We start from the raw sequence: 24,201 nt of genomic DNA, 5'->3' as shown, positions 1-24,201 counted from the left end.
ATAAAGGACAGTCATCAGTAAAATACATTTGAAGTCTGAGGTTTAAATAAAAAACTGATTTATAATACATCATTTTCTTTGCCTATATTTGGGCTGAGACCTGCTTTTGTTTCTCATTGTGTCATCAACACAAGCGGGTGGATTGTCCAGGAACAATGCAAAGAGCTATCAAACACTGACTCCGGACATGAAAAGCTGACTTATTGGAATTCTATAGGCTGTGTGTGTGAGGCAGGGGATCTGCTTTTGTCATGATAACTACGACTCTGAACTGTTGACATGCACATAGGATGTAGGATGTCCGAAGAAAAGAGTGATTTGACAACTTGCCATTGAGGGAGCAGGGAGGATTTAAACAAATCTACAAGCCTATAAAAGAAAGTCAGAATTAGTTAATTTAACAAGGAAACCAGTGTAGCGTCACTCTCCACATGCTCCAAAACTGAACGTAAAGACTTCAGAAGGCTGATTTACATGAAAAGCGAAGAGGGGGTGAAAAGGGAAATGTGATAGGTGACTAAACCAAACTCCCTTTTTGCTAACCCTGTCTGCCCCCACTCCTGGAAGCTGTGACCCTGCATTGAAACGGCCTGATTGTCAGCAGACCGGCCTGCGATTTTAGCAGCGCTTTGATACCAGGAATGGGGGGTTAAAGAGGCGGGGAGGTGAAGTAGTCACAAAAGCCTTCTGTGGCAGCCTGGGAGTGGGGTTACCTGCCCTGCTCTTTGCGGTGGGGTCTAATTTCACACATCACATGAGCATGCATACGCATATGCATGCACATCCAAGTGCAAAACCTCACACACACAGCTGTGATGGAGTGTGAGGCGTGAGGAGTGTGCATGTGGTTCCTCGGAGGACAAATGATGTTTGTTTGTCAAGCATTCAGAGCACGACACCGGGACAAAAGAAGCCACATAACCAAAGTACTGGGTGACAGATAGTCATTGTTCTGTAGGAAATGTCATAGACAGCTGGACACAGACAGAGATGTTTCCTGCTTTTTAAAAAAAATCTGAACTTGATCTCAATCTTGGTGGGAACACATTTAGCAGTTTCCCAGCTGCAGAACCTCCCTGAAGTACTCAAAAAAGAGCAGTGGGTAAAATGAAAATGTAGGGGAAAATCTTGATTAACACCACAGGGGCACGAAAGCTCTTACCATGTGTGAAATAAATCAAGACACAAATGATTCTTAAGTGAGCAGTGATGTGAAACACATTGCGATCTGAAGTGTGTATATGACTGTTTTAACACGGTGATCACAGATATCTATGAAATACTAAATAATTATCGGTTACAAAACACATATTGTAATAGTTTGACAAAGTGCAGCAGGAAGGAGCAGGAAGGCAATGTGTTTGCTTGCGAAGGGAGTGGCAGCATTACATCAACAGGAGGGCAGAAAAGTCTAGTGGCGGGAAGACATGAGAGACTTCTCTGGGAACAAAAGCTTCAAAGGTAAATGATCTACAAGAGGCTGTGAAGCAAGACCCTCCCTGATTCACAGACAAAGTCAATCCCAAAATGATTTATCATTAATATTCTTCTTTCAGACTGTATCTGCTGCCACCCATCGTCTGCCTCAAACTCCAGGGACAGTATTACTGATGAATGGAGTGAAGTAACAAAGTATCGGCAGTGAAAACACATGGTTCTCATAGGGAGTATGACACAGTACATAATCTAATAAACAAGATAAATGATAGGGAGGATCATAAGACAAATGGCCCCTGGGCACAGACATGGAAAAGGCCCCACCATTTTTGTACATAGAAACAAGATCTACTTTTTGGCCATTTGTTTCTTTGCAGTTTCTTTGTATTTCGTTGTCGTTTTATATTATTTGGTGGTAATTCTGCATCTCTTTGTGATGGCTGTCTATTCGAGGGTCATTGTGTTCAGTAATCCATCAATGAGTGATCAATAAATACTGCCCAATACATATGTTATTCTAAATGTAATTGAACAGCTGTTCACGATTTTGGATTAGCTCTAAACCTCTTGTGAAGTATAATCGCTAGCTTCATTAGCAGTGACCTGATAATAGAAATACTACATTAAAACAAACGCAAAGCAGTTCTAGTACATGGAATACCAAAATTCAGCTCTCAAACAAAGGCATTGTGGAATAGAAAAATGCAGACACACATCTAAAATGAAACGTACTGCTGATGGTAGAACACCAAAACATACCGGAATCAACGTGAACATTTCTACAAAAACATATCGTAATTGTAAAAAGTAAACACTCCCAGTGACCTCAGAGGGGGCTGCAGGGAGCATCGTGATATAATCATATCATTGAAAGTGATTGCTAAGGGCTTTCTTGGCAGTTCAAATTCCAAAAGAATGAAGGAAAGATTGCAAAATATCTACTATATCTACTGTGGAGATATACATGTCAAAGTGTTGCCAGAATGTTTGAAGGCCTGTTAAAGAGAAGGCTATAAATATATATATGGTGATTTCAAAATATTGCCCCAAGTAAAAACATTGCAGAGAACAAAAACAGTTTGAAAGTTATTGTTACTCTGACATCTTAAGGATATTGAGCTGGGGAGCACAGAGGCGCACCCTGCAGGCCTGACAGTGACAGGGTTTAAAAAGTTCTCAGTTGCATGTCTTATTTCTCGACTGTGCGTCTGTGAATTCAATAATATCAAATAAATGATGAAATAAAAAAGGGTGTTTGCAAACTCATATCTTTCCACGAGCAAACCTTTGGTCAGAGACATTCTCCAAAGGCATGAACAGGTCTCTGTTTCTAAAAATCTTGGTTCTTAAATGTTGTTGCTGCCTTGTTTTTTTATGTCTCAAATTCCATTCCGATGAATTTATCCCGGTTTTTCCTCCTGACTTAATCACTTTACGGTAGAAATGTTACGATAGTTGGCAAATCCCAGGTAAGTGGTGACAATAAACAGAAGCCCAGAAACAAAGTGTTAAAATGGACCACTTTACTCTTGCACAGCACATCCATAGAGTACATTTCAATAGAAAAATAAGATCGCCTGCTTTGTAGCACATCTGAATGTAATCTGTATCCAACAACCCAAGCCGACGCAAACAGGCTCAGAGATGAATTTTGAAATGCTCGTCTTGGTAGCAATGTTTAACAGACATCCATTGAGCTCCTCTTTTGGTTCATTTGAAGATGAATTTCTTAGAATACAATGCAGATGGTCGTCACAGTAAAGCATGAAAGAGTGCAGTAATCTGTGAGTACAGTTGATAGCAAAGAGGTCAAAGAGCAGCAGGAACCATGCATAGCCATGTGTTTGGGAAGAAAAACTGCAGCAGAACAGAACTACAAACCAAATGTGTTTATTGGACACAGTCGACGTTAAACAGCGGAAATGATTTACAAAGAAATTCTGTCTGAACTAATGGACCCCCTTTTCCATCCAGAATTAGTTTCTGTTAAATATATTTTTATAGTAGTTTCAATGAATTCTTTCGCACATAAATAGCATCATTATTGCTCATTAGAAAAAACAAAGATCTCCGAAAAGTACAACTCACACAAACTGCCATTTAAATCTACAACTAATCAATCAATGGCCAAAACGAAGATAAAGAAATAGCAAAAACAAATGTTAGCAACCAACCTCATCTTATTTCAAACTGTGGAAATAAGTGTTTCAAAGCTTTGTCACGGTACAAATTACTCTATGAAAGAAAAGTTACAAATCTATTGTACAAAGAAACCAAGGTCAATTTAGTAAATTAAAAATAACATAATAATGAACTTTGGAGACAATAAGTCCAAAATAAAAACAGCCAACCTATGCTTAAGTGAATATGTACAGCTTTTAAGAATAATCAGTGTTAAAGATTAGCTTATTTTATCTTAAATGTGTCGCTCATTCGTTAGAGCCGTTAGTTTGAGACGTCCGAACTTGATCGGCAGCAGCTTCATCAGCAGACTCGTCTACTTCTGGATCCTGAGAAGCAAAAAAACAATCAGTGAATACAGTGAGCCCGTTTCAACGAGTCAGCCTTTACCTGGATACAAATAACACGGTGTTGCTCTCATGTCTGACCGCGTCACTTTTCAGTAAAAATCCCTTCAAACTAACAAGACTGGAGCTAGATACACTTCTGTATCACTTACAAAACGTCTGAATTGAAAAGAAAGGGAAAAAATACATTTCTAGAAGCAGGCGGCAAAAGAAAAAGCAAACTCTATGACAACCAGAGAACGACAAAAAGCCCTCCCTCCCAAAGAGATGAAACCAACAATGCCACTGGTCCACGTCTGAGAATAACTAACCGTTCTGCCCGTCCTAAAGATAAAACAGAATAAGGGGCTTTTTTGAAATGTTGTACCTTTTTCAGCACGGCCAGCAGGTCTTTGACGGTGTTCATCAGGGTGTTGGATGTGTCGCTCATCTGCTGGTGGTAGAGGGTCTTCTGCTCCTCCGCAGCCTTCAGAGTCTGCTCCGTTTTGCTCAGGGAGCCCTTCAACTCCTCCAGCTCCCTGGACAACGCTTTGTTGGTGTCCTCCACCTGAGCTTTGACCTTTCCGTCTTCGTCTGGAACGAGACAGCGCAGAGTTAGAGGATCGGGATGAAGGCATTTCAACCAATAAGCACGTCAAGAGCAAACGCCAGGTCAAACACCTTCTGCTACTAGCAATTTTGCTGAGATGTATTTTATATCACAGTTTCATAGTAATGTGCCAGTCCACGTTTCAGAAGTCACAGAGGGGGGTGAGGCTGGATGCAGTGAGACTGGGCTTCTCTGTAGCAAAGCTCAAATTGAGCCAGATCATTGTCCAAACGGACTTCTGACACAGAGTGTAGCCTGCAACTCCTGAGACCATGAAAGCAATCAAGGCAGCATTTACAGGATGATACTATTTAAAAATCATACCCATTTTGGCATCCAGCACCAAGAGCTTTTGTTCTATTTCCTCTCGTGCTTTCTCACTCTTCTCCAGTTTCTGCATCATGCTGCCGATGTCGACCATGGCTCCGTTATACACGATCAGATTACTCGACTCACTGAACTCGGACTGCATACGGGTTTTTGGAGCAGGAAGTAGTGCTCGGTTACCTGGCAGGAAGAGAGAGAGATCTTTAGAAGCTCCAGAGCTCAATATAGCATACCTGTCATACTGCTGAAGGCAATTTCTTATGACACTTTCTATTTCCTCATAGATTAAAACATATGCTTAATAGACTTAATGCTAAAGCCATGTTAGCTCACCTGTGAGGTTATCTATCTGGGTTTCATTGAAGGTGGGGGTGGGCTCGTCCTTCCCCCTGTCCGTCAGTTTGCGGTAGTGACAAGACTCTCGGACCACCGGCTTATTCAACAGCTTCTTTATCTGGAGACAGGCAGGCGTTTAATAAGGACACCAACAAAGGGTCCCTGTGTGCCATACATTGCAGAACAAAAACATAAACAGGTTAACATTACATTGAGTAACTATAGGGTTGAGCAGGAGAACTACCTTGCGCAAGCACACACATTGCAACACAAGTCTCACATATTTGCATCTTTAAAAGACAATGCTTTTACTGTGTGGAAATGTCTCTATTGTTTTGTATGTAAAGCAAAAACAAGGAAGCCAACTCATGCTGCAAGGTATAGCAATACCAGAAAAAGATTGCGATACTCTGCCGTTTTTGTCGACAGCTGAGCCGTTGGTTTTATTGTTTGTTAAGGAAACCGCACTTATAGGAGAAATAACTAACTTGGTTATTATTTCCTATAAAAGCAATATATGTTTGAACAGATCCTTTCAGCCAATTTCCTCAACCACTCTGGATGGGGCTGCTGGACAGCTCAGTGGTTAGAGCTGGCGGCCCCTTTGAGGAGACCGCTTCCTAGTAAGAGGATATTCTGAGCTGGCCTTACAATTCAGGCAGTGTCCTCCCCTCCGTCTCCCCCTTTGAACTCTACAAATCTCCAATAAAAAAGGCACTATGGCCAGAAATGCCATGCTATACTTTGTACGTCACAGTTCCTTAGCAATGTGCCAGTCCACGGTTCAGAAATCACAGAGGAGGGTGAAGGCTGGATGCAGTGAGACTGGGCTTCTGTGTAGCAAAGCTCAAATTGAGCCAGATCATTGTCCAGACGGACTTCTGACACAGAGTGTAGCCTGCAACTCCTGAGACCATGAAAGCAATCCTGAAGACAGCTTCAACTACATTTACTTTTCTATTTCTTTTCCTGATTTTTTATATTGTATGGTTTCAGTATCAGCAATAAAGCTCTAATAGATGAGGTTTCAAGGTTTCAAGGTTTCATTGGGCATATGCACAGCATATACAACGTATATGTTGGCAATGAAAATCTTATATCCCATGCTCCTCAAACAACTCAACCTACATGGTGCAAATAAGATAAATAAAATAGTGCAAAAGAGAGAATACCTACCTCACTTCCTGGCAAAGTTACGCCCACGCCCACTTTGGGGGAATCATTCGCTTTCATTTGAAGCAATCACATCAAGAAAAATCAAGATAACCGCAGCGTTTTAATCTACAAAAGGCCCAATTATGATGGTCAGACAGGCAAACTATTAAAAAATGTCATTGGAGATTCAATTTAAATCAATAGGGAAATGTGAGGCTCTTCCTGGAGAAATTATGGCCCCGCCCACTTTCGGGGGGGAAATAATGCGTCAGAGCGAAGAGGAAAATAATAGTTCTCTGTCTTAAAGCTGCCGAGTCACATATTGCACCTCAAACAAATAAATCCAGACCTAGTTTCTTTTACTTCCTCTACAGGAAAAAGGACAGTAAAAGAAACAATCTAATTCAGAAATCTCAGTTTCAGTGTGAGCCTGCTGCCTGCCACTCATCCTCCAGCAGACTGACCGGACATGGATTTAAATTAGACTATAAATCGACGCAGATCATCGATCTCAATTGACATGTTTTAATAGTTTGCCTGTGTGACCATCATAATTTAAAAAGCGCTGCCAAAAAATTCAGAATCTGTAATGACTGCCATTCAAATAAAAAGCAAATGTTTTCCCCAAAAGTGGGCGTAGGTGTTACTCTCATCTATCCCTAACCCTGCAAACCATACCGAAGATCATTGTGTCTGTTCACCTGCGCTCGGGACAGGTGCAGCCCCAGTGTGTACAGGATCTCCTCCAGGTCTCTCTCCAGCAGATAGCCGCAGTGGCTCTGGTCGAAGTAAACAAATGCCATCAGCAGCTCTTTGTTGTATGTGACCATCTGCTTCTTCTCCTGGAAAACAACAACCACCTTTATACCAAACACCATGACATATAATGCTACATCAATGTCTTAATATTTGAACATCAACAACAAACCTTGTCTTTAGAGGATCTTTCTTTGGACGACTTGCGGTCATCCTTGCGGTCCTTTCGGTCTCTGTCATTGGAGTCTTCGTCATCCTTATCTGAGGGATATCAAAAGAAACACATTTGGAAAAGGTGCCGATACATCTTTTATTTGTATATTAAGTTGCGTTATTAGATTCAGTAACACAGTGTAAACAAAAGGAATAAAAACTAAGTTAGGCCTCAGAAATTGTGGTTGTGTAATCCATCACAGGTTCAGCGTGGTGCATGGTTTCTCATCATTGACCAAATCATATTATTGGACATTAAAAATAAACTCTCAATACCATCATCATCATCCTCCTCTGCATCTTCAGCCTCCATGGGGTCGTATTCTTCAGCATTAACCGTGCTGCCATCGTCCTCAACCTCCTCTTCATCTCGAGACGACTCCTTTTTCACAGTCTTTTCATCAGACTGAAAAAAACACAACTACATGAGAACACACACATTTTTCAGGGGGAACGACAGACTGAAAAGCTAGGTAGGTTTGGGAGCCTTACCTTTTTCTTCTCCTCCTCTTCATCTTTGCTCTTCTTCACTGCTGGTTCTTCACTCTCCTCTTCTTTTTCCTTCTTTGGTTCACGCTTCTCTGCTTCCTTCTTGGCTTTCTTCTCCTTTTCCTTCTTTTCATCTTTGGTAGGAAAAGCAGCCAGAACTTTATAAATGCGGTAGCCAAAATCTCTCTGTAGCATCTCGTTGAACAGCTCAGCAAACAAGGAAACCTGGAGGGAAAGCAAGGCAGCGTATAATCAGCCTGAACAGACCCAACATGTGTGTGTGCTTCATACAGCAGGTTCAGTTGGTTTCAGCCATCACTATAGTTTATCTTCTTTCTCACAGTGAGGAGTAACTCTCACCTCAAAGGAGTGCTCCTTGTTGTCCTCCAGTCTGTAGTCCAGCAGCACGCTCAGGGACATGACGCTGCAGTCAAATTTGCCGTTCTTGGCGGCCCAGTTGGGGTGTACGATGATGGTGGGCTCATCAGGGAGGATGTAGCGCCTTTCCCTCCGCTGGCGCTCAAGCTCCTCCTGTTTCTTCTTTTCCTCCTCCTAACAGAAGAAGAGATTCATTATATGATGAAGCCCATTTCTGAAAAGGTTTTAAGATGATGAAATGACTGGTAAAAACTGTGAAATGTTAGTGTCGCTACTCAACAACAATCTTAGGTAGTGTTCCACAGTAAGTAACACTGCCGATGATGCGTGTACCTCTCTGTCATCTTCAGGGCGAGACGGCTCCTCTTCCTCAGCAACTTTGACCTCTGGTTTCTCAGTCTCCTTGGATTCCTCCACCTGCTCCTCCACCTTGAGCTGCTTGGTGAGGCGGGCGATCAGCTGCGACTTTAACCCCTTTGAGCTCAGAGAGCGACAATCAAGCTCTTTGCGCAGGTCATTCACCTAGAAGAGTGAACGGGGACGTGGGAAAGGAAATTAAAACCGTGTGATGAGAACAAATTCTCAATAGTTACATGCACGATGTAGAAAAAAGCATCGTACCTTCATTGATTTCGGGTCAAGTTTAGCCCAGTGAGTGGGATTAGTAACGTCAGTCGCTTCATCCCCATCCTTCTCCTCTTCCTCCTTGACAGAAAATCATTAGGATAGAGACAGGCAGAGAGAAAGACAGAGGTGGGAGAACAAACCGTTAGTACACCGCTCGTGGCCTGAGGGAACTTTAATGTTGATCCGTGCAAGAAGCAAGGTCACATCTGTCTTTCATTGTCTCGTCCTAGTGAGCTCTCGACTGTGTTTAAGTCCACTGCTACTGAAGCGTACACAGGGAAGCTCTCTAGCTCTTATAAAACCAAAAGAAATGCCCCCCAGCTGCCAATCAATCAATCTGTGGAACACAAAAAAGGTAAAAATCAATGAGAGGTGTGTCCAAAAGGTGTGTAGGTACATCAGGTGAACTGAGGCTCCAAACGGAGTGAGGATAGGCTGGCCCTATGGTCTATGACTGGGGGATTGGGAATGGCCATTTATGGGTTTTATACACCTACGTCAGATAGGAGCCATCTGTCCAACCAACTGCCCTGGAAAAACCAAACTCTACATATAGTCCAAACGAAATGCAGAATCCAACAAGAACAGACAAGAAAACAGAAGTCTGGGGAGGTTCTCTTTTTGAAGTCAGAGGATATTAAATTGATGTGGAAAATCAAATAAAAAGTACACATTTCTACAACAAACACAATATGTACACGCAACTGACTACACAGATTCCAGCGTAAAAAAACGTTTGAATTCCAGCGTTGCAAAATCATCACTGGCTCGAATTTGAGAGACTATTATCATTGCAAGCGCCCACATTCAAAGCAGGATAAGCAAGGGTTGTTTTAGACAATGCCCGATGAAATGCCAGGAGGAGCAGGAATTATTAAAGCACGATTAGCACCCAATTAGGAGGCTTTTGAAGAGCTGGAAGCTGTTTTATCAGTTGCGATGATTCTCAACCTACACAACACAACCTAGTCTCACTGCTTCCACTGTATGTGTCTGCTGGATGTGAGGGAAGGTGGATGTGCTGATGGAGGAATTGGAGCAGAGGAAAAGGGACAGGTGGAGGAGTAAACAGAAGACGCCTAGGTGAAGTTTGGTGGGGAAATAATCTGCATGTGTGTGTCTGCATGAAAGGTGAGGTGTGCTTTGTGTCTGATGTGTATCTGGGCTTTGTTTTTTGTAATTCCTGTGCCTTCCTGTGAGAAGCGGAAATGAGAAGAGAGGGATTAGCGGTTCAGTGCCTGTTCTCCATCCGCCTCCTTTCGCTCGGCCGACAGCTTCTCAGCCAGCTGCTCCCGGAGTCGCCGTGACAGCACCTCCCACTCTGAGCGGGTAGGAAGACAATGCCAAACATCCGGAAGAAACAAAACCACTGTCTCCACATGAGCAGGGACTGTCCGCCCCTTGTGAGTCTCCTCCGGCCGGTGATAGCGAATCTCTGCAAAACGATACCTGTCGCAAAGGAAGAAGGTGCATTGGAAAGAAACATTCTGGTCAGAGCAAAGTATAAAAGGCAGGCCTTGCTAAGGGCGAGCCTTCTACAGCTACTCCCTCCCATGAGCTCACTGAATGATGTACATTTCATTACAGTGGCCCTTCTCCCACACAATGGACCCCTTCTGCAGCTCTCCAACTGTTGTCCCAGGTTACGGCAGCCATATTGAGAAGGTTGACAGACAATCACATCAAAATAAAACCACATCCCCAAATTCCTCCCCATTACAGCTTTAGCTAATTATGGATTAGTGTTCTGCATTTAACGTAGGAGACACTTAACGCACTACATGGGGCTGTGAGAAGAGAGACAGAATCAACAGGACAGTGAAAGCCAGTTAAATATGTAAGATATTTAACAGGGAAAGTAGAAAAATAAATAAAAACAACAACATAGGCAGTGTCTTCTGGTCCAGGCTACTGCTTCCAGCCACAGTCCATGCGTTTGGTTGTTCTATGAAATATGTATTTACATATGTCGAGTGTGACAGCAAGAGAGAGCCAAGACGACAACACACACACACACACAACAGGCCAAAAATAACTTTGCACGACACAATAAATAATAATGGTAAATAATAAGTAGCAAATTAACAATACAATAATCATTATTATAAAAAAAGAAAACGTAAAAATATCACCCAACATGTCCAGGATGACAGTTTGAGTAGAAGTAGTAAATAGTAGCAGCATTTATTAGATTTGAACAGAAACACAACACAAAGAGAATAACAGCTCTTACCACTGAGTGCACAGACTAAGATCTATGCCTGTGAGTGCCTTGCAACAGCGTATGGCTGTCTTTATAAGGACTGCGGGATCCTTCTCTGGGTCAGCTCCATCCAGAGAGGGAGACCAGTGGCCACCAATGGCCATGGCCTCGTCTTTACCTCTCATGCCCACCAGAAACTAAAGGAGAGAGAAAGACAGGTACAAAGAAGAGCCAGAGGGTAGCAGAGGTTAGATGGAAATTGGGTAATGACAATATGGATATGGGGTGTGGGGGGGGGGAAAGGGCCAAAGAGAGAAAACACAAAAAGGTCAGAAGCATGTATGAATAATCATACCTCTTAAGGTCCACAACCCAAATCAGAACAAAAAACACACACGCCGTGAAGAGCCTTCCATATTGTGAGTACTGAGCATGGAATAGGATCATCATACAGTCAGCTCATGGAAGCATTAAACATGTGTGATGTACCTTAATGAGCCTAGCAGGGTGTTGGAAGGAGTCTTTGACTTCCTGTGGGTCCTCTGCTAGAGCACAGGACTTGTGATAGAGCTCCTCAATACCGGGGTTAGCCAGCAGCATCACCTGCATCATAAAAATACCACATTAGTTATCCCACCGTGTAGTGTGTTCAGATTGCCAAGCTAAGCACTAGGAAGGATTTACGCTGTGGTCCTAAAGCTGTAAGAAGCCACTGCTAATGCCAACCTTTTTAGGGCTGCTCTCAACCAAAGAACACCTCGCTCAGCTGAAGATCTAGCTACTCCTTCAACGACCAATTGGGCAATTGGAAGGCAAAAAAAAAGACTGCACACGTGAAAATAATGAGCCATCGAATAAGGCTTTTTATTACGTCACACAACCAGAGATACGCTGAATTGTTTTTGACAACACTATTGTCAACAGCAGTATAAAAGAAAACGAGAGGAAGTAATCTGTAGTCCCACATAAGAGGCTCACATCGTGAATAATAAATGATAAAGACATGGTGTAACTAGCTCTTACATCTAGACCTGTGAGGATTGAAAACCTGGGATTATTTTTCTGGCTATTCGAAGCATCTTGAAGCAATGAAAGTCACACAGGTGCCATTTAGTTATCACTAGGTCATACCTTAGCACTGTAGGTGTGGTTGGCATCTGGAGGGTCTAGAACAGCTGTATTCTTGACCAGAGGATCCACCTCTTTGTGTAAGATGTGGAAGTTACAGGCATTATTGATCTGGAAGGGTCTCGTCACTGGGAAGGCATCGACCCAGGTGAAGACGGCGTTAAAGAAGTCGCTAGGAATGTAGAGGCTCTGATAGCGCCTTCTCAGCTCCATCAGGTCACAGCTGGAGCTGGAGAACACACAGAGGAGAGTTAATACCTCCACAACGCAGACTGGACGTACTGTACAACACTCCCAACTAAATTAACAGCTGTGATTTACTGGAACACTGCTCACCCATCTAAACTGAACTTGGAAAACTGGACGGTGTAGCGAGGCACGACCCTGCGCGGCCGCCGAGGTGAGCGTTCCCGTCGGGGAGAGCGATCTCTGGAACGTTTGCGTGTGGGAGAGCGTTCTCTCGACCGGCGGCGCTCGCGGTCTCGGTCCCGACTGTAGAATTGATGGATAAAAACACTAAGATGAATAACTTATGCTGAATGCCAAGGAAGGTGACGCATATCAGATTATCTCGGGTTAGATCTTTCGCCATCTCACCTGCGTTCCTCTTTGGTCCTGAGAATGAGCTCAGGGCCTCGATCGTTACGACTGGGGAAACGCGGTGGAGGCTCGATCCGGCGGACAGGCTGCGGCTGCGGCATCATTCTCACTGGGGGCTGAAGCAGACCTCCGGGATACACGTCTAGAGACGAGGGGAAACAATGCTTGTTAAAGCGCTCCTCAGTCCACAAAGACAGTTGCCATTTTTTCAATAGGAAAGGGTGGAGATAATTATGACCGAAGACAACAAAAACAAAATTAGCATCTAAAATGTTAGAATTAGCTTTTATAAACACAAGGTTTAAAGCTTAAAGACAGGAACACTCACAACACCATGGTAGCTGTCTTTTAATCACAGGGTAGCACCAGACTAAAGCATACCCTGCTTTATTGTCTATTTGACTATAAATGGGACCTTAATGTGAGAAATTAATATCTACTGTATATTATAAGACCGAAGAACTGACACTTGAGACCATCTGACTTTTTTTGCAACTAGTGTAACCCCTGCTGGCTATTAGAAAGTGTGCAGGTTAAAGGCACTGCCACATTAGCTTCATTTTCAGACTTGGTTTTGGCCGCCTGCCAAACAGCTGCAGAGATAATGATGATCATCCCCCCTTGTCTGTTTGAATTCCAAAAAATGATCAAGTATTTCACCTTTGGGTGGAGGCTGTGGCAGCAGAGGCTGAGGAGGGTTTTGGAGGAGAGGAGCCAGAGAGGCAGCGGAGAGCTGGGCCTGCAGGAGGGAGGGAGGGGGAGCCTGCGTCTGAATACCGTATGTGTTCGGGGGAGGGATGGACTGTAGCATGTTGGGGGCTGCCTTCATCATGTTAGGAGGTTGAGGCTGGTTCTAGAAAGTGGGAAAAGACAATAAAAGAGGAGTGAGATGAGCAAATGTTCGAAAGCAGACCGGAAACAATCTTTGGTTAACATGACAATGACGGCTCAACAATTCACAAGATGAAAATCATCAAAATCTTGATTAGTGGCTGCTTGCAAAAACGAAGGTCTGAACATCTGCTTGAATGAAAGAATTGTAGAAATGTTATTAATCTCTTAGAGATGCCAAAGAAAAAGGTGGTGCCTAAATAAAATATGACTTGAACCAAGCGGCTACACTGAAGCAACATCCACAAATATTAACTACTAATATCAGTCTGAGATTTACAGATTTGTTTCTGTTTGATAAGGCACTGATTCAAGTGGTGTGGTATCGATTTGAGTGCTACTTTTAACGAAGTCTTTATACAAAAAATACTGTTATCCAGCAGAGCCTCCTAAAGTACTCTTCCTGATCTGCAATGTCTCCTGTAGAGAGATTTACTGATTGAATTATTAAGAAGCGGAAAACAGCTCTGAAACAAAAGTTAAAGTCCCAGGAACATTATCTTGTTTTATGACCATAAAATCAAAACCTGGATAAAAAGGATGTAATCAACCTCATAAAGCACACTGAAAACGCATAATGAAGAAATAGTTTAAAAACAGGCTCTCGAACTAATGTTCCTTAAAATAAAGAAAAGCATTATTAAACCGCACAATGTGGTTTTATCCATTTGGCAATGACGGCAAACTAAAAGAACAAGCAAAAACTGCAGTTAAGAAAAGCTGAAACTATGGTTAAACGTGAAAATGTTAAAACAAGAAAGCCAGAAAACAAAGACAAAAAATGTAAAGTAAGAAACTGAGTAGAAAGAAGGACCAACAAAGTGTGTGATTCAGGGATGGGGGGTTACATTTTGTCTGTGGTCCAAAGAGGAGTGCATGTCTGAGTAGCGCAGCTGCATCCCTGGCTCATTGTAAAGGTTGCCGAGCTGTTGGGAAGCTTGAGGTAAAGGCTGCAGCTGCTGCTGATGCTAGGAGGGATCGAGAACACAACAGTCAATTAAAGTACAGGTCAAATATATATCTGGAAAAACACACTTTAAGATCAAGCCAGGTGGATTTTCCAGGATTTAAAATGAACCTGTGGATCTCATTTTTGTAAATAATTCAAAGAGATATGTTGTCGTATTCACCATTAAGCTTCTGTCAGAAACTAATGAAAGACTTCCAACACATACAAAGCAGAGAAACAATCACACAAGTTTAAAATGTTTTTTCCATCTTTAAAGAAAAGTGAGTACGGGGCAACTTATCTGGAACTTTATCTGACGTTTTGCCCACCTTGCAGTTTCATTGGGAGTCTTTTTTTAGAATGTGAAATTATCATGCAAATATTTTTTTACTTTTACCTTAATTACACAATGCATGTGTCGATGCACACAGTTGTAGCAGATTTGAAGTCATGAACAAATGTGGTTAAAGAGCATATATTGTGTCGATTATTAGAAATCCAAACGTGAATAAACATGTGAGCAGAAACCACAAGTTTGTACTAATGTCCCCAACAATGTTATCCCGTCTGGAAATACTGAAAACCATGGAGTTTCTCACCGACTGGTTGGTTAGCTGAGGTAAGGTCTGGATGCGCTGGGCGTTCCACTTGAAGGGCATGTTTGGGTTGTACACAGCTTCCACTAGGACCCTGTCACCAACCTGAGGAGTCTTCCCCTTTACAGCACTGAAATTAAAAACCAAGCATGTATTCTTTATAACTGTCCCTGTCATTCGTGGGAAAACTGGGTATCGACAAGACGACTGAGGGTGACACAGGTGATATAATGTATACAATAAAGAAACCAATACTAATTACATTAAGACATTTAATTCACCCCAATCTTCTGCACCAGACATATATATTCTACAAGACGTTCTGTTTTACCTCAGCTGAAAGAAGACATCTTCATCTACAAAGCCAAAAGTGTCATGTAGCTTGTTGACGACACCAGTGAAGACTCGCTGCTTCTGAGGCTGCGTCTGCTGTTGGTGGCTTGAACGCGGTGTTGGGTAGGAAACTGTTATCTGGGCTGTCTGCTGGGGGTTGGACAAGCTGAGGCTAGTGGGCAAGGCGACGGGGGGCTGGGGGTCAAAGAAAGAAAGAAAGATTTTTAAAAAATTGCTACCAGTTGCGAAAATGTTCACCTTAGTTACAGGTAATTAGTAAATACCAAGGCCACTCAAACTGTGCTACTAGGCAAAGGGGGGATAGTAAATCAAAACATTGCCTTTTCAAATTGAAATAAACAAGCAATTTATAAACCTTAAAATAACAATCATAAATTGAAAAGGCAAAAAGGCATTGAGCTGAAATCAGTCATTAAATCCCTATTGCGTACCTGGACTGTTTTTTTTTTTTAAGGCAAAATGTAAGTGTAAATTACCTGAGGAATCAGTGCCTGTTGAGGCTGTGGCAGCTGTGAAGAAATAAATAGAAGTACAAAGAGTGAACATTTTGTTGACTTGATATTATAGATTTGCTCACATTGCAATGCCACACTGACAACAGTTCTGTGCAGCCCGTGGTTGTGTGTTCACTGAAGAATCCTGCTAATGTAAGCAGGATATATATTTAGTACTATGTATACACACATTGCTTCTTGAGCAGCCGTATCTCGTTACCCAACACATTGACATGATCTGGCTCAAGAGAAAATTTATTAGGAACATGGATCTCTAAAACATAAGGAAAAAATTGATAATATGAATTCCAGGAGTCAATTTACTCCCAATTTAAAAGAGTGAAAGGGAAGATTAACCACAGAAAGAGCAATGCTTTGAGCATTTCAAATGTACTGCAGTATGACCTGATCTGACCTAATTTTCCTAACACTTAAGTCTTCTGCTGATGCATCACAATCCATGTGCAGCAATCATGGCACAAATAATGCCCATTTCATTTATTTTGTGTAAGATAAGCCAAATAATTTTTTTGTTTGTATTATCAAAGGATTCCCAAAATGAAAGTGTGAAAAGAAAATGAGCCTATGTTTCACCTGATGAGGAACGTTGTACAGTTGTTGAGGGGGTTGCTGCTGATGATGTTGTTGTTGCTGCTGCTGCTGCTGCTGCTGCTGCTGTTGTTGCTGTTGTTGCTGTTGTTGTTGTTGTTGTTGTTGTTGTTGTTGCTGCTGCTGCTGTTGCTGTTGCTGTTGCTGCTGCTGCTGTTGCTGATACTGCTGGAGGGCTGAATTTAGCTGAGACTATAAACATTACAGAGAACATGGGAGAGATAGTGATTGATTACAGTGAAGAATGATTACATGTGACAACAGAAAGCTGCAAAGATTGCTGAGTGTGCTTTAGAACTGTGTGACTGACCTGCTGTAGTGCTGCAGCGGCAGCTGCTGCAGCTTGCTGCTGCAAGGCAGCAGTTTGCTGAGACAGCTGATAGTTTGCAGCAGACTGGTTGTTGAGAGAAGCTGCAGCCAAGGCTGACTGTTGAGAGTAAACAGAGGGCGATGCTCCCAATAGAGATGGTTGCTGCACACCAAGAGCTGTGAAGAAGGAAAGTAAGGCATTAGATTCAAGGAGTGAAAAATAAAACTACATTGGGAAACATTGACGTGTACTTTATGTGGGATATATGTTATCGTAACCATGCACCATAATAAGAGAGGTGATGAAAAGGCACAGGGGCTCTGATTTACTATACTCACAATGCAAGCTATTGAGGTCAAGAGACTGTCCAGAGTGACCCGACTGGGACACCGCTGTGGCAGCAAACTGAGTGGCCCACGGCGGATTCTTCTGTCCCCCGAATTGGGCCATGACTCAACCAGGTTACGGGTATTCTCTGCTAAACCGGGCCTTGATGGTGAATAAAAGCAAAGCGCAGAACAAATGACAAATTAGCCAGGGTTAAAGGAATTTTAATCATTTAACACAAACCGTAAAGTACGTTGGGGGTAGGTTGCAAAGGGAGACGTGTTTGCCTTTGAAGGCAGAAATATCCAGCAAAGCAACACGCAGGACTAAACAATGTAAGATTAGCAGCTAATACGAGGGACTGAGTTAATAAAGTCAAGAGAAAGACGTAATACATCGAAAGAACAATTTACTTAATTGCGTCCGATTTAGATATCAAAATGAGTTACCGGTGATTCCTGCAGAGCTCCGTAGCGTAATAACTGCTGACACAGCAACTTCTGGCTAACGTTAGCAACTCCAACTGACAGAAGGATGGCTAGCTACCATTTTAGCTCTTGCTGTTGTTGTTGTACATAACACCAGCTAATCCAAAACATATTTTTGCTAGGTCCTTGTGGATTGGTTAACATAATAAAAACCATGCATTGGTAAGCTAATACAACATTAAAATGCATTAGTGTTGTACAAAAAAGATCAAACTGTTAGGGCTATGCTTTGCTAGCTAACGTTGTGATGCAGTTAGCTTTGTTGCCAGATTAGCCTCGTGCTGGATTTGATAACGAATGCGAGGCCGCAGATGGCACTGAAACGAACAATGTTTTACATTTAAAATAAAAAACATGCATTCATAGCAGCAATTAACTTACACGCAACTAATAATCGCACATTAAGTGTTCCAAATAATTAAAGTAGAAAAGGATTTCAGTAAAACATAGTCAGCAGTTCTTACCAATGTCCCCTGCTCCTGCCGATGTAGACATGAACTGAGCATGCGCGTAGAAGAACCGACTAAACTCAACTCCCAACCTTTTTCCTTAAGGGACCCCATTACTAACGCTCTGTGACATTGGTATGGCCAATTCATATCAGTTTTAATACATCACATAAGGAAAACATAACAATACATAAAGAATTGAAGAATTGTACAGTTTCCCCGAATAATGAAAGCAACAACTACAGGAAGTGTGTAAACAAACAATTTGGATGAGTTTTTAGCAGATTATTTGTTGGTAATAATGCATCAGAGATCAGTTTCCCTGTTGTATTTATTAACGTTTTATGTCATTCTTTGTCAAGGGTGTTTTCCTCACCCTATGGCTTATCCATTATTCTACTGCCTCTATGGTTGTTTTGACCTTTGTACTTTTCTAATGTAGAACAATCCTTTTAGCAGCTTTTGTTCAGTTGTTCCCATGTCCTTATCCTGTGAGATAAAAAAGAAATCCTAAAAATAACAATTTTATTTAGGTTTTTTTCAAAGAAATGAATTACATTGTAAAATATAAGCCAACTGCATATCTTAAACCCCCCAGGTTGGGAACCATGCTCTGTGCAGCTGAGATTCAGTGAACACAGTAGTTAATGTTTCTGTTTGTCAATTTAGTGATAGCTACCAATTTAATATTATATAGTATTTTGTTAATTATTAAGTGTAAAGAATGTGACAATTCACTAACCGTTGCTTTAGTTATTCCTAGTGTTTTCTCTGTGGGACGAAAATGATACTGGGATTTAAAAAAAACAGTAGCACGAAAAAGGAGTCAACAACAATGACCTGCTTTCAAACTGTGAACTTTGTTTTATACAGTGATACATCAGAATAATCGAGCACAAAGCACATAAATAGCACACAGGTCTTAAAGGGAGTTACTCAGCACACTAACTTATGCTTCAGTTATTTTTCAGTTGTCATAGCGACTTCAGTAAATAAGCTAAGTCGAAAAGCTAAATCAAAAACTGACTTGCTGAGATCAAAAATGAGGTGAATAATAATGTAATTTAATGAAATAACGAGACAATCTACTTAGGACAACGAAATTATAATTATAATCAAAGTAATCATAAAGTTTGCGGTCAACAACAAATACAACGACCCTGTCGTCACCCTCTCTCTGCACATACACAGCTGGCTCAGGTGAACAGGTGATTATAATTCATTCCTATGAGTGCCGCCCATATCCATGTGACCCAAACAAACCAACCCATTGCGATCACACACACACAATAATATCTTATAATAATAATAATAAAAACCATTAACCAAATATGAACTAGTAAAAACCTAATTTGTATTAAAACAAAATGCATCAACAGTGTACGTTCCATGGCTCCTACAGCTGTTATATTGCTGCAACAATGGAAATACTTCATCAAATCTTCATTCTGCATGAGCATAACCGTTTCCCCTTTCACAATATGTCCATTCTATGAAAATATTCTTTCAAAATATAAAATCTTTATAAGAAATAAATACACAACAACATTTACAGCAATTACAGTAGAACATTTCGACCTGCTCAAAGTATTTTCTGTATACAGGTATTTTCCTGTAATTGCTATATTGATAACAGGGAGATACAGTATGTACACATAAATTACAGTATGAACTCTTAACAGTATATAGCATAAACACAAAATAGCAGGGAATAACTTCCTCTTTCCATTCATATTATAGAATGGCCCTACTGGGAATTATGCTGTGTATTTACACAGTGGAATATACTCTTCCTACAACCAAATGTATTGGTGCGTCGCTCCAAGACGTTTTTATTCTTGTAATTTGCGTTCCAGCTCTGAGAAAACCTTTGCATTGATTTCATCAACTTCATCTTCCACCTGGTCAAAGGAGACAATTGACAAAGTGTTAAATGTGATGGCAAATTCTGTACAGACCTTTTTACAATTCCTCGTATCATGACAAACACTCAACTTAGAAAAGTAGTAAGTAACTTTGAAAATGCACCAACAGGTTGAAAATGTACAGTCGGGTCATGCTCAGCCTGAAGAGCCCAAATGTTAAATTGAATTGAGATCACAGCACAGCTTTCTTACATATGATGATTTAAATACATCCCAACAGAAACTAGTTAAACCAATCTATAATGAAAACATAAGTGAGGCTTGGTCTCAACACAAAAACCTGCACAAATGTCTACTAATCCACAAAAATATAATCCTTCCAAAAAAATTAATCTTGATCATCACCTGCTCCACATTGTCTACTTCCGGGATATAAAACTGCATCATGTTCTGAATCCCATTCTTCAGGGTAACAGTAGAACTGGGACACCCTGTGCAGGAACCAACCAGCTTCAGCTTGACCGTGCCGTCCTCAAACCCCTTAAAGATTACATCGCCTCCATCCTCCTGCACTGTAGGTCTTGTGAGCAGAAGACACCGTATCAATTGGTTCAGAACAAAGGAAACACAGGACAGAGAGATTAAACTGCTATCTCAGCATAACTGTCTATGAGCTCACTGAGCATCATTATTACGAGTGTTAAATACTTGATAAGTATTGAAATGAACTGTTAAATAATAACCAGTGAGCTATCCAATTACATTCACAAAAACACTATTATTTAGGAAAAGATTATCCTTTAATTATTTTGTAAGAGGAAAATTCAGATGTTGCAGCAAAAACAAATATAAGTGCTGATGTGTGGAAAAGTAAAACATTAAATCAGAATAAGAATACATGAAATACAACTCAAATGTATATGTTTTATACCTAATTCTGGTGTCAAGAAGCTCCTTTATCATGGATACAATATCATCATCATCCTCAGAAATACCTACAATGAAGAAAATTTAGTTTGAAGATATTTACATAAGCATACACATAACCCTGAGATAACTAATACTCTAAACTCACTGCTTTCATGGTGCACGGCTCCTATAGTTATTGGGTCACCACTCTCAAAAAAGTTAGCAATGGCCTCCACAGCATGACGCTTAATGTCTGTCCATTCCACATCCTCATCTGTCTGATAAGAAACAAAGATCTCACGTGTTGTATCACCACACAAATTTCATGGAAATGCATGACGAGTACATTTGATACTTACTTTAGTGACTGTGATGAAGTCAGGGCCAAAGAACACACTTTTCACTCCTTCAATTTCAAACAGGCCCCTGAAAGAAAAATCTAATCATGTTATTGTTCCATCAAAAGGAAAACATACTAATGACAGCATCGAGTCTATCTTCCTGTTGTTTCATGCAGTGATAAAAACTTCCGCTCGTTTTGGCTCTTATCAAGTCTGTCATTGATGATAGTAATACTTTTTACGGTGTTGTCAATTACTTTATACATCAGCAAACAAAACATGTGATCCACACAATCTATTCCCATGCTGTCAGTTGAAAGAAAGCCTGGAGTAACACGTAATCTGCACAGGGTGCATTTGTCACATATACACTATGTACTAATCTACTCCATCACTGTCAAAAATGACATCAAAACCATGAATCGCTAAATAAAGATAATATTCAGCGTTAATCTATCGTTTATAAGGAAACCCCAACTCATACATATAATGCATATCTTTAACTTATAAAGATATAAATCCATCAGTGTTATACATGACACTTCTACTATGAATTGTGATATCTGCATTTAAATAATTCAAAAACTATCTGACAACAACACACACGACAAAGTTTAACAATCATGGCACTTTACCTGGCTAAAGATGAACATTCGGCTGTGCTCTGAGTCGGAAAGTCAAGCGTCCCACTTCCTAGGACAGGTTTACCAGGGAGAAACTTTAAACTTCTGGGGTTTGGAGTGTCTTGAGTCTGGATGGACAGGTGTCTTGCTGAAAGATATTATAAACATATTTTTCAGTATTAGTTTCATCATGTGTACAACATAACAGAGCATTTATGAATGTATCAAGGTGACCAAACGATGGTTTCTTACTTGAGAAGTCTGTGTTTCCTGTCCAGATCTGAGGCTGAACTCTTCTGAAGATCTGGGTCTTGCTCTGAGAGAGGTACGAGCTTTGGATCTTCACCAGGAACCTTAAAACGTAAAACCATGTGACCAAAACTGTCAGTTTACACACGTCTAAAACGAATTCATGTCTTGAAAACGAATACATAAGGAGTGGGCGTTGATAGATGAAAGCAACATCGGTTTCCATAGCTGTTTAATCTCAGAGATTTGATGTACTGAAAGAGGCGTTGTCATTGTACAGATTTAAAGTTCACAACCCTAGCAAGCTATCGTTAGCTGCTAACTTACAACCTTGGGTTATGGATAATCGTAAACTTAAAATAAAAGACGAAAAGAAGCAGAAATGACTATGTCAGTTTTTTTTATCTCTCCACCTGTAAAAGTATGGATAAAAGTGACAAACCTATCTAGTGTCGCAGTTTGCTAGTTAGCTAACAAGCTAGCTAATGTCAACCACACGTCTGAATATCACGTCCATGCTTTACCAAAGTGTTGCTACTTTACATATAAGCACTACACAATGTTTACGTGAAATGTCAGATGTTTAGAGGTACATACTTAAAATGAGTCGTATTTCTTGCCCGTAACAACCGTGAAAGACCCCATCTCATGTGAGCCGCCATTTTGTTTGTTTTGGAAATGAAGACCCCATGTGGTGAGAGCACACCATCCATATCCTGATATCTTAATTTCTCTATTCAATATGTAAATTATCTTGCCTTGCCTTGCCTAGTGTAACAATAAAGCTATTAAGAGCAACAACCAGAACATTTAACCAAACAAAAAGGGATACAATAATAATATAAATAAGTTGAAAAAAATAACAAGATTCCTATAATACCTACATACTTAGATGACAGTAGCCTACATATAGACATTGAAAAAGATTATGACAGGTAGAGCGTATTAAGTGTTAAATATAGTCCCACTTTCTTCACTAGAGTCATTGTTTTTTCCCCTCTTATCATAATGTGTTGTGCTACTTTGTTATAGTTCATAGCCTTTTCTTTTCCTCAAAAAGTCAACCTGTTACTAAGAAACATTTAATCATGATTATTTCTTGATTGAGCTTTACATATAAATATCTTACCAAATAGAATAATCGTATTTATTATTAATATATACAATTATTATTATTATATTAATATTCATGTTTAAAGGTATACTTTATACATAATTTAAAATAATGTATTATTCGAAGGAGACAAACATGAGAAATAATACACAGAAATGTACAAGTGTTAAATACAATGTAATGCAAGTTAATTATTGTGTATTTATAATAAAACATTTTAAAAAACAGTTCCCCGTTTCAAATATAGCCTTTAGGGTACTTACTAGTGTTTATTCATTTTATTGCCCATTTATATAAGCACATGATATCATGTCCCTGTGTCATTTTTTGCCATGATGAGTATACTTGAGAACTGACACAGTTCTTGAAAATAACGTCATTTCTGCTGCATAATGAACCTATTAGTGTAATATGTGATTTAACATTGTATGAGTTTCAAGTCTCTTAATTATTAGTCCCATATTTAGACTTGTACTGCATTGTTTTATGTTAAATACTTTCCACTTTACTTAGCATTGTTGACGGAAGCCTGAGAAATGTTTTTATTTTATTTTTCTCCGAATGAAGGTGATTAGTATTTATAGCCATTATATAAAGTACATGCAGGCTACTAACATTCCACAGCTGTTCAACAGGTAAAACAAAGCCTGTCACTTGAGCATTTAAGCATTCCTAAGATAACAGTCAGTGTTCTGAGATTTGTTTTTCTAGTAAATAGTTTTAGAAACTCTTGTATTTTATGTCCATATGCACACATACAATCACATCTATAAGAAAAGTGCATATATAAAACCCAGAGTCATCTATGACAAACTGTACAGTGACTTAAGATAGAGCAGTTTTTTTAATTAAACAAACAACGAGATA

General features: G+C 40.4%; 2 protein-coding genes across 5 annotated transcripts; both read right to left on the bottom strand.

Moving 5' to 3' along the window:
• Nucleotides 1–3,311: 3,311 nt before the first annotated feature.
• ccar1 (cell division cycle and apoptosis regulator 1) lies at nucleotides 3,312–18,293 on the bottom strand. Of its 4 annotated transcripts, none has more exons than XM_063874794.1 (26): nucleotides 18,249–18,293; nucleotides 17,308–17,458; nucleotides 16,970–17,145; nucleotides 16,645–16,851; nucleotides 16,033–16,065; nucleotides 15,534–15,730; nucleotides 15,206–15,332; nucleotides 14,506–14,625; nucleotides 13,427–13,619; nucleotides 12,764–12,908; nucleotides 12,503–12,682; nucleotides 12,170–12,395; nucleotides 11,528–11,641; nucleotides 11,069–11,235; nucleotides 10,074–10,284; nucleotides 8,830–8,913; nucleotides 8,542–8,730; nucleotides 8,191–8,382; nucleotides 7,834–8,055; nucleotides 7,618–7,747; nucleotides 7,301–7,389; nucleotides 7,074–7,214; nucleotides 5,215–5,335; nucleotides 4,879–5,061; nucleotides 4,333–4,538; nucleotides 3,312–3,947 (listed from the first exon to the last, which is right to left on the bottom strand). In XM_063874794.1, exons 2-26 carry the CDS (start codon nucleotides 17,417–17,419, stop codon nucleotides 3,867–3,869), a joined length of 3,846 nt encoding a protein of 1,281 aa, XP_063730864.1. In that variant the 5' UTR covers nucleotides 17,420–17,458; nucleotides 18,249–18,293; the 3' UTR covers nucleotides 3,312–3,866. The 4 variants fall into 4 exon arrangements, with proteins under 4 accessions (XP_063730864.1, XP_063730865.1, XP_063730866.1 ...); XM_063874795.1 differs by having other exon boundaries at nucleotides 12,503–12,658; XM_063874796.1 differs by lacking the exon at nucleotides 14,506–14,625.
• A 781-nt stretch (nucleotides 18,294–19,074) lies between these two features.
• On the bottom strand, nucleotides 19,075–22,975 carry zgc:110319 (uncharacterized protein LOC796111 homolog). Its single transcript, XM_063875465.1, has 8 exons — nucleotides 22,818–22,975; nucleotides 22,224–22,324; nucleotides 21,984–22,119; nucleotides 21,367–21,433; nucleotides 21,174–21,285; nucleotides 21,030–21,093; nucleotides 20,504–20,678; nucleotides 19,075–20,134 (listed from the first exon to the last, which is right to left on the bottom strand). The coding sequence occupies exons 1-8, from the start codon at nucleotides 22,931–22,933 to the stop codon at nucleotides 20,066–20,068; spliced, it is 840 nt and encodes a 279-aa protein (XP_063731535.1). The 5' UTR covers nucleotides 22,934–22,975; the 3' UTR covers nucleotides 19,075–20,065.
• Between the last annotated feature and the right edge of the window lie 1,226 nt (nucleotides 22,976–24,201).

This window comes from Eleginops maclovinus, chromosome 22 (genome assembly GCF_036324505.1).
Source record: "Eleginops maclovinus isolate JMC-PN-2008 ecotype Puerto Natales chromosome 22, JC_Emac_rtc_rv5, whole genome shotgun sequence".
NCBI lineage: Eukaryota > Metazoa > Chordata > Actinopteri > Perciformes > Eleginopidae > Eleginops > Eleginops maclovinus.
This window is presented reverse-complemented; position numbering and strand designations above follow the sequence as displayed.

Excerpts from the sequence above, each read along its gene's own strand:
- ccar1 (XM_063874794.1), bottom strand. The coding sequence starts at position 17,419 with ATGGCCCAATTCGGGGGACAGAAGAATCCGCCGTGGGCCACTCAGTTT. Across the intron at positions 15,731-16,032 it reads AACAGGCACTGATTCCTCAG|CCCCCCGTCGCCTTGCCCAC; the intron begins GTAATTTACACT and ends TTTGACCCCCAG. Across the intron at positions 11,642-12,169 it reads ACCACACCTACAGTGCTAAG|GTGATGCTGCTGGCTAACCC; the intron begins GTATGACCTAGT and ends TTTATGATGCAG.
- zgc:110319 (XM_063875465.1), bottom strand. The coding sequence starts at position 22,933 with ATGGATGGTGTGCTCTCACCACATGGGGTCTTCATTTCCAAAACAAAC. Across the intron at positions 22,325-22,817 it reads AGAAATACGACTCATTTTAA|GTTCCTGGTGAAGATCCAAA; the intron begins GTATGTACCTCT and ends TTACGTTTTAAG. Across the intron at positions 20,135-20,503 it reads AAGTAGACAATGTGGAGCAG|GTGGAAGATGAAGTTGATGA; the intron begins GTGATGATCAAG and ends TCCTTTGACCAG.